At 51.5% G+C, this 9,853-nt stretch overlaps 1 protein-coding gene across 1 annotated transcript; it reads right to left on the bottom strand.

Moving 5' to 3' along the window:
- Positions 1-2,026: 2,026 nt before the first annotated feature.
- On the bottom strand, positions 2,027-5,293 carry LDX57_000796 (vWFA and PH domain-containing RING finger protein; the record flags this gene model as incomplete). Its single annotated transcript, XM_046082441.1, has 4 exons — positions 2,027-3,200; positions 3,263-4,192; positions 4,252-4,960; positions 5,038-5,293. The coding sequence occupies 4 exons, from the start codon at positions 5,291-5,293 to the stop codon at positions 2,027-2,029; spliced, it is 3,069 nt and encodes a 1,022-aa protein (XP_045938398.1).
- Between the last annotated feature and the right edge of the window lie 4,560 nt (positions 5,294-9,853).

The following is a 9,853-nucleotide window of genomic DNA, read 5'->3' as shown; positions in this document are numbered from 1 at the left end:
GTTCAATCTACAGAATCAATAACTATGGCTCTGGTTTCTATTCTTATCCATGCATCAACCCACCCGAACCATCGGTTGACCGTTGGATTGATGCCACCCATGCTCTCGACAATCGCCTTTTCTAACTTACCCCGGCAAGTCGACCTTCCAACCTCCTACAACCCCCAGTCTCCTATTGATTCAATTCCCTCTCTCCCTCTCTCTGAGGTTGATAATTTTAGAACCCTTCTCCATCGATCATCCACTCTAGGTATAATCCCTGACGCCTTTTCCCTTTCCCATCCCTCCCCACCCACTGGACTCCTCCCCGGTTCCCCTGCCTTGCACCCATCATGCCCATCATCCACCCATGCATGCATCTCTATTTCTATTTCCATCTCCATCGGTTTTTATATTCCCTTCCTCATCCAATCATCATCTTGATTTCCATCTTTCCATACCATAGGTATAGTACCGTATCATACGTTTCTTACCTTCCTTCCGGGGGTCCATGGTTTCCTGCGTCGTTAGTGCATACCTTCTTTATTTTTTCTTGTCGAGATTGCAGTTCCATTGCATCATTTCTGTCTTGAATCTGTTTCTAAATTAAGATGTTGATGGCTTTGGAGACGGTGTTGTTTTTGGATCGTGGGCGCTTCGGAGTGTACGATAGGTAGGTACCTAGGTTGGTCTGGTCTGGTCTGATCGGTAGGTAGTAACGTTGTTGAAGAAACATACCCAGCTACCTACATTCCTACCTACTCATCTACCTACCGGTTTGAGACCCTGGCTTGTCTAAGTGCTCACAATTCCCTAGATGCCCAACAACTGCTACTACTACCTAGGTTATGTACCTACCTTCAGTTAGGTACTAACTTCCTACCCGATCAACTTTTTATCCATGTACGTATGTATGTACATACTCGTTCATGCCTTGGGCGTGAGCTGGAAGGCTCGTGTCTAAGGTATGTATCTACTTGCGTACATACATACATGCACGCGTTCCTTGTTTTTGTTTCTTACTCAACATCACCAACAAAGGCAATTTACTTACTGGCTCACCTCCTCTGGCTTTCACTTCGATGGTCTTCCCTGCGAATGCCAACAACTAGCTGTTGCACTGGCAAACAGGATATGGAGGTAATGGTCTGCACGGTATCTTCGGCTTGCCTTGGTCGTGTCAGAGGATGATATAGATGTGTGATTATGTATGGTTTATAGCTCCCTAGGTACTTACTTCCCAGTAAGTGGGTATGGGTTCTCGAGATTTGGGTTTCCTTATCCAGGGGAAGTCCGTTGGTGGAGAGAAAGGGAAGGGAAGAGAGAGGCGCGCACATACACATACACACACTCTCTCTCTCTTTGGAACTTGATGTACATGCGTAACAAGTAAATTATTTCATGTCGTTCAGATCAAGGATAGTATTTATTGATGCCATATCGGACAGATACTCTGCCACGCAGTCCGGATGTGATTTAAGAATAGTAGAACGGCCTGAATGTCTACACGGTCATCTAGTTTGGTGAACAGTTCGTTCTGTTGAAATCATCAGAGTAGCCCTTCCTATACATTGAGCAAATCAAGAATAATATAATAGAGGAGATATGCAAGATGTGGTAGATAGATGGATATATATATATCGAGAATTAAAGGAAAGGACTAGAGACCTTCGTGACTATATCCACCTCCATACAACAAGCCGAAAAACAAGAAATCAGACATAAGTCATACATACAAATCCAACCAACCTAAACCTTTAACCCACAACCCAAGAGATTAATAGAAACGACCCTGATATATACACGTCCCATGGAATATCTGGGGTAAAGAGACAAAAATGTGAAGGAAAAAAGGAAGATAAAAAACCAAACCCGTGGTATCATGCTGCACAGTCATGGTGAAACAAAGTGGTATCATCGAAACAGAAAAGAAAAGGCCTAGCCACTGAACCGGTGACACGATGGAAGAAATGAATCAAAATGGAAGAGAAGAGAAGATAATAACGAATGGAAACAGAGAATAGAAGGAGAAAGGTCATGAGTGCGTCTATTCTTCAGTCAATGCATCATCACCCGTCTCACGCCATTCTTTGGACCGCTCGGTGAGCCGACGGACGCCGGCCACTCGCTGTGCCCAGTGAGCTTCGGACGGGGAGCGGAAGGTGTATGCTCGCTGCGAGGAAATGACTCCAATGCCCTGCAACACGGCCTTGCGGGAGTCTCGCGAGAATACGGCGGGGTGGTTGATCCATTCCAGGGCAGATGCCAGGTCCGCATCCAGTGCCGTGATGGTTTGGGAGTCGACGGCAGCTCCGGGAGAAATGGTCGGCGTCTCCGAAGGCGCGGAGGAGTGGCTGTCACCGAAGTTCGAGGACTTCGGCGAGCTCGAGGTGGGGGTTTCTCCCCGGCTACCAGCCTCGCTACTGCCAGAGGGTTTCGCAGCACCGGGCGGCAGTGGGGGAAGGCTTCCCTTGCCTAAGCCCTTGAGAATACTGCGGGTCTCCATCAAGAGATGCTGGGCCCGGTCACTTTGTCCGCGTGAGACCAGAGTCAGCGCCCGAGTCAGCATATCCGACGTGAGAAGCTCCATGCGTCGCTGGACGATCGAGGGATGAGGGGGGATGGGAGGCGTCGACGGTCGGCCGGAGCTCTTGGACCGCGGGTTTGGTGGCAGCATAGTAATCGCCAGAAGCGATGGTCGAGGGGAATGGGTCAAATGGCCATCACGCAGGAGGTCGCCGTAGGTCAGATCGGCCTGGATGAGCGGAACTTCCTCCACGCTGAGTACACGTTGCTCATCCCCGTCCGACCCTCCACCAAGAGCTTCCAATCCCGACACCAGACTCTCCCAGGGATCCTGGGGCATGTTTTCCTGCGTGGAATTGTCGGGCTGGATAACAAGCTGGACTAGAACATCGCGCTTATCTCCGAATCGCAGGTCTCCCAGAGCTGCCTCGGCATCGCGCCCGGTGGCCCGTTTTGTGGTATGAAGGGCCCCGCTGATCTTGACAAACTTGGCCGGGGAACCTTCGGGCAGACGAAGCTTCAGCTTGACATTCTGGTGAGCCGTGGTCTGCAGAGACCCCAAGCAGCCGGCAACACATTCCCGAAGCATCATCCAATCCTTCACGTAGAGGTAGGATCCCTTGGTTCGTGTCGACAGCTCGATCATGGTATCCGGCTTGTGCGTCAATCCGAGTCCGAAAGAATGAATGCTAACTCTGCAGAAGATGGTCAGTTATGGAACAGCTTACAGGGAGTTTAAGAAAACGGGAAAACGAACTTGGCAGCTTCAGCCCTGGATACCACGAAATCCACACTTTCCGGGTCCGACGTGGAGGAGTCGCTGATCAGGAGGATGGTAGAAAGGGGGTTGGAGGATTTGCGCTGCATCAACAGATCCATCGCAACATTGGCACCTTCCACCACATCCGCGCGGAGACTCTTCTGTCCGACCGGACGAATGGAGTTCAAAATCTTGTTCCATCCACCCCAGGACTTCGTGGTCATGCCCACCAGAGGGACTCCACCGCCGCTCGAGCCAAAAGTTACCAGTCCCATGCGATCGCGCGGGCCGAGACTCTGCACGAGGAACTTGAGAGCATCGCGCAGGAGGGTGATCTTCAACCCTTGCATAGACGACGATACCGGGATCACCACCACGATGTCAAGCGGAATATGCAAGGGAGCTGATGGCCCCTCTCCACCCGCGTTCGTATAGTCGGTGATGGCGGTATTGTTGGACCGTGCAGCTCCGTACGAGGAGTTTAGCGACGCTTGCCGTTTGATCTGACTCGCCCGGTACTCATCGTCCTCTGCTCCGGAGTTATCGAGATCGTAGTCGGCGTTTCGGGGAGGGTGTTCGATTTGATGAAGGTCAAGGAGTGCACGGCGCCAAAGCTCCAGTTGATTCCGGTTCTGGAATTGGAGGTAGAAGCAGGGCAGTTCGCTGACAGACAAATTCAAGGTGAGAATGGGCTCTTCCGCAGAAGCATCCATGTTCTTGAGATGCTTCTTGATGAGAATAGATCCCTTGAGCGTACACCGGGTGCGCGGCTTGGAGTTCTGTTCGTCATATTGTTGATGACGGCTACTGATCTTCTTTTCCTTGATGCAGATAAGCATCTCCGCAAACAAGTAGCATTCCAATTCCTGCCACGATTCCCGGTCTTTACCGACCCGCATTTGGCCATGCATACGTAGCTTTCCAAACCTAGCCACACGTGTTAGCGAGTTCTCCTTCCATGGACAGAGTGAAATGAGGGGCCTTACCTTTGAAACTCGAGGCCATGCCAGTTATCGACTCGGTTCCGCAACTGCTCGGCAATCTCGTCCAAATTCTCCTGGGGTTCATAGGGGATTGGCTGGGCTTCGGGGGCGGTGGGAAAGCGCATGGCGCCGTAGGGTTCATCCTGGGGTTGCGAAGGGGCGGTCGAGTGGCGCAAATCCTCCGAGTTGGGATGCCAGCCCTCGGGAACTTCGACGGTGATCAAACAGGTCAACGACTGCTGCTGACGAGACCGGTTGAGGGTAGGGAATTCGCTACGGATGGTCACCGTCGGAGCAGGGATCGGGTTTTTCATAGCCCCGGCACGCGGGCTCAAATCCGATTCCATGGCCTGGAGGTCGTAGTCATGTCGTCGCCCGTTCACAGCATTCTGGTGATCGTTGTACTCGCCCGACGATCCCGCGGCGCTTCCGTTCCGCGAATGTTGCTGACGGGAACCGGTGGTGAGGCGCTCGATCCGTTCCCGTTCTCGGTGGCTGCCGTTGTCCCGGCTGTCGCGACGAACGTACATGTCTCGACTATCACGATTAAATGATTGACTTCCGACAAACGACTGGCTCCCGGCGTGACTCCCGGCGTTGCTGGGCTGGCGCATCGGGTGGGGGCTCGGCTCCCACGGCGTGGGGGTAGTGATACCGCTGCGCTGGGTGGCTGCATCACTCGTGACAGAGCGGACAATGTTGCTAAGTTTTTCTGTTGCATAGAGGTTAGTATTTCATATCGGCCGGTTGTCAGGGTTTGGGGAGGGGGTTTATCCAAGGGAACCCTACCGATATCTAGAATGTTTCCGCCGCGGCTCGTGTCGAGCCCTAACGGCGCATCGCATGTCGGACAATATTGACCCTCAAACTCCCGGATAAACTCATAGAAGCAAGCCTCGTGGGACACGTGAGCGCAAGAAAACTGCAGCACGCGCTCTCCACGCAGTGTATGTTCCAACGGCTCCTCACAGACGGCGCATTCGCTGCCGACAAAAGTCCGGTCTCTGCGGGACCGCGAGCGATCCACGTCCATCAAACCCGCCATTGGTCTACCAGACCGTGAATTAAAGGAGGCTCGGGACGAGGTGGAAAGAGAATGCGAAGTAGACTGCCAAGCAGACCCTGGACGGTCGGGATAGGTGGTAGTGGTGACGTTGGACGGAGCACGAGACAGCGAGTTATGGGTGTGGCCAGAAAGGCGGCTCTCCGGACGGTCTGAACGAGAGAATGAACGTAAAGGTCGAAATGGCGAACGAGCGGGGGATTCCGGACGGGCTGAGTCTGCAGGTCGCGACGTAATCGTCCAAGTCAGTGATGGAGGGGACAGACGGCCGGAATACAAAGAGACACCAATGAGAGGGACGGCACGAGGGCGATGGTGTGGTGGTATTGCATAACAAGAGTGCAGGGATGCTCGTGTTTCCTTTCTCTCAGTCCCCGTGGCGCATACAGTAGTCGGGGAATAGGCACCGGAGGAGCAGGGATATAAGGACGAGGGGACGGAATGAAAGACGGGAGAAGTAGGGAAAGGAGGAAAGTCAAAACAAGATCAAAGAACGCACGCAGGCTTGTGATCAGAGAGTAGAAGGACTAGAAGGACTGAAAGAAAAAAGAAAGTTCCGACGAAACAAAGAAAACAATGATAAGAATGGGGGAGGGAAGAAGACGAAGAAACTCAGAAGGGAATAGGCTGCAGAAACGGAGAGAAAAAGGTTGGAGAACCAACTCCAAAAGGGAATGGAATGGATTCCAAATCAAATGGAATCAATCCAAGAAATTGGAATAAAAATTTAAAAAAACAAATTCCAAAATAGAAATGAAAATCCAGCGGCGTTACCAGAGAAGGGGGGCCCTGGGAGGAGGGGGGGGAATAGTGAAAGCAAAAGAAGTAGAAAGCAACGACTAGTTCACGACGCTATACTTACGGAGCGGAGACTTCTTTTTAGAGCGACCAAAGAAACCACGCTCGGACAGAGGCAAACGACCGGAACCTGAATCGATGCTCCCAGACGTGGATTCCGATCTGGAAGACGGGCGATGTTTCCACATGGGCCACGAAATAGGACGTTCCTGGCGGGACAAGGAGTCACAGATATTCGGAAGAGAAAGGGGAAGAAGGAAGGAAAAAAAAATAAAAAAGGATTGGAATATTATTGTTTTAGGGGGGAGGATTTAAAGTGGGGGAGAAGGCGAAGTTTAGTTTTGGGGACTTTTTAGTGCGGGTGGAGATGGGAGGGAAAAAGTCCCGAGAATAAAGGAATTAAACTGACCGGGGGGTGTCAGAGAAATTTGGGAATGAAGGTTTGGGAGAGGGAGGAAGGAAGAAAGAGGAAGGTGAAAGGGTTGTGAAAGAGAAGAGGGAGGTGGAAAGGAAAGGAGAGATGGTGATGGTGGGAATAATTTTACGACGGCGTCATGGCCGGTGTTCAGGAGCCGTTGATAGTCACTGGGGCGGGCGAGCGATCATTGGATCAGGGGATAAGCATCGGCCAGCGGTCCATGGTCCTGCACTCTCGTTCTGAGTATATGTACCTTTTGACAAAGTCGAATGCAGTCGGCTGGCATGCTATTATTACAACGTAGATATACAATATCTGTAGTATGTACATGTACCTATGTATAGCGAGATGGCAGTATGCAATTCGGTAGATGAATCCTCCGCAGAATGCAAATAATGTAAATTCCCGCCGATACAGCATTACCATACGGGCGGGGCGGTATTGGCTGCAGCCATGGTTTGGGCGGCGCAAAGTGGGGGCAGATCCAGGGACTGAAACTTTGAATTTGCAAACCGAAGCCTTCTGATCGGGTGGGATCCGGCAACGAGTGAGTATTTCTCAATCCCCCTTTCCATACCTCCCTAAGTAGTCGGTACATGTAAGTACCTGCCTACTTCGACTTCAGATACTCCGTAACGAGGTACATACTACTCGTATATTAATGATTAAACTTCCTCTAGCTCGACGCAGTGTCTGCAATTATAACGAGACAGATCCAGCTGCTCGGTTTCTACTTGCCCTTACGCCCGGGACTGATCTATCTATTCCATCTATCATCTGGTGCCCCCCCGGAGATTTGACCCCAAAGTGATCCCTTCGTATCCAGTTGTCTTCATCTTGACTTACCTCAGATTCCACGGAATGGAATACAGTACATCGACGGGTAGTCTTATGGCCGGAGCGCCACCGGGCAGAATGGCATCTGCAGGTCATCGTCATGCGCATGGGGCCGCCGAACAAGTCGACAGGGAACAGGGGTTCTGCTTCTGATGTAATCCAGTAAGCCAGCAATCCGGTCACTCTCCTCCAATGCCACCGGGGACAAAGCAAAGACGGTCCAGGGTCGATTCAAATCAAGAATGAATCTCACCGAAAGAAAGACAAAAATAGCATGCACATCCAGTGAACATCCAAATCATCCAACAAAGAACAGAGAGCCAATGAGTATGGGCCAACGGTCCCCCTTCTGCAGAATTCGAGTCATTGACTCATTTCAGCGTCGCGGCGATGACAGCGCAAATGAAGACCGACGGGGACTATTGATGGATAAGCGGCCCTACTTGCAAGCTGGGGACCTCCTTTGCACAATCCAGCAGGGATTGACCGGTTGTCCATGGTAGCCGGTGTCGATCCCCGAGCGTTTTCTGTCATTGGGTTGGCGTGGTCTTCGTTATTGGGTCATGGGCTGATGGGCAGAGACCATCCAAATGCCACCGACTGGGGACTGGAAAGTGGAAAGTGGAAAGCCCCAGAATTGGGACTCGGATAGGACTTCCCGCGAGTATCTGGCAATCTGCCTGTCTGCCTGTCTGTTAAGGCTCCCGCTATGTCCGGAGTACGTAAGCGGGCCAGCATTAGCGCTGCATATCAACGGGCGAGACCTCGGCATCTCCACCGGATGGCTTTTAGGCGGTCGGAAGAACGGAGAGCATTTACTATTTAGCCTCGACTCTACGGGTGCAACTTGCGGGCAGACATCATGGTTCTGGAGATCAATCACGTTTTCAACCGGAGGCGCAATCCCAGCGTTGCTTTGACCACGGTTCCCGTCCTTCCAGAATCAGTGCAGAGCTGGTAAGCCCGATTAATGCGCCTTCAGGAGGATGTGTCCATGGATGCTGAAACGAAGGAAAGTCGTACTTCGTTCGCCCAGCCGGCGACTAGAAACAAGGTACAGCTTTAGGGTTCCCGCCGCAGAGACCCGGTTGGACCAGACAGAGGTTGGTTTCAGGAAACAAGATCCTTCGGGATAACTGCGTCGGTCGCATCCCCAACTCCAGCTTCCCCCTTCCCATGGATTCGAACAGGATGATCGACTCCGGCCGTGGGGATCTTCCCAGTTTCCCGTGTACTCGCATCCGCAGAGTCTAACATGTTACTCTGCATCCGTTATGCTCTGCACCCTGCGGCTTAAGATCTGACCCGTAATTCCTGAGTTTCGGACTGTGCGCTCGGAGGTTCTGCCTTTTGCGTCCTGCATTAATATACCGAAATTATAATAATATCTCTATATTGTATTATATTAGCCTAGTGGTTTTGACATTCTATCTCGGCTATACGGGCCACTACTTGTTACTTTTTAAGTCTGTTAGCCTGCTAGCCTCGAGGTACTTCGTAGTTCAGGCCGTTCATTTGCCGAGTTGGTGGCTAAAGTCCGGTGGAAATTAAAACGCATCCAGCTGTCCAATCTCATACATACAAAACTACCTAGTTACTGCCTGTTCGACACAGTCGACTCGAAGAAATTACCCTTCCGCCCGGCAGACATCCTACTATACCGTTGAAAGAAGCTCTGCGACCGGGAGGCGCACAGCGATGCATCCGAAAGAGCCGTTGTCCGCCCTCGCAAATCCAAATCCGTGGAACAAAGCCGGTGGCGAGTCTGTTGACAAAGAACGATGCGATCACGGGAGATTGGGGAGTGGGAAAAACGGACAAGGAGATGGAGTGCAGGACAACGGCTCGAGACATTTCATTCGCATGGTGCAATTGTCAGTGCCAGTGCAACAGGCGTCACAATTTTGGGTTGAGGGATTACAATTCTTGCTACTTACTAGCTCCCCGGATTCTTTCACCCTGTCGGACTCGGATTCCACTCCACCCTATTCATTCTATAGGTACCGTTCATTAGTGACTAGTATTCACTTCTTAGAGTTTACATCCACTGTAGACTAAGGTACGTTGGATGTACAGCTAACGGTCCTAGAGTTACCTACCTAATTCAAATTGTTACGCCCTATTGTCGTGACTTCCTCGAATTAGCTAGGTACATACCTAAAGTCCTGCCTAGTTCCTGTCGCAACTTGCACCTGGATTCGCTAATTCATGCACGCCGTCCAGACAGGCAAGACCTGTCATCCTGAATGCACGGGACGTCCACTGGCCCCGGCGCTCGCTCGGCTTTTCTCTGTTGGTTGGTTAGGGGCGGGTAAGTTATTGCAAGGTCAGTGATTTTTCAAGTTACTGGTCAACAGGTGAATTTGTCAAAAAGTGCCGAGTCCCCGGAGTCAAAAACACTGCACATACGGAGTATATTTCTCATCTACTACTAGAGGCAGTCGCTCCACCACGGGGTCAATCATTCACCCGGGAAGGTAAAACGACGG

The sequence above is a fragment of the Aspergillus melleus genome, assembly GCF_016097325.1.
Source record: "Aspergillus melleus strain CBS 546.65 chromosome Unknown contig1, whole genome shotgun sequence".
NCBI lineage: Eukaryota > Fungi > Ascomycota > Eurotiomycetes > Eurotiales > Aspergillaceae > Aspergillus > Aspergillus melleus.
The sequence above is the reverse complement of the archived record's forward strand: the minus strand, read 5'-3'. Positions and strand labels throughout refer to the sequence as shown.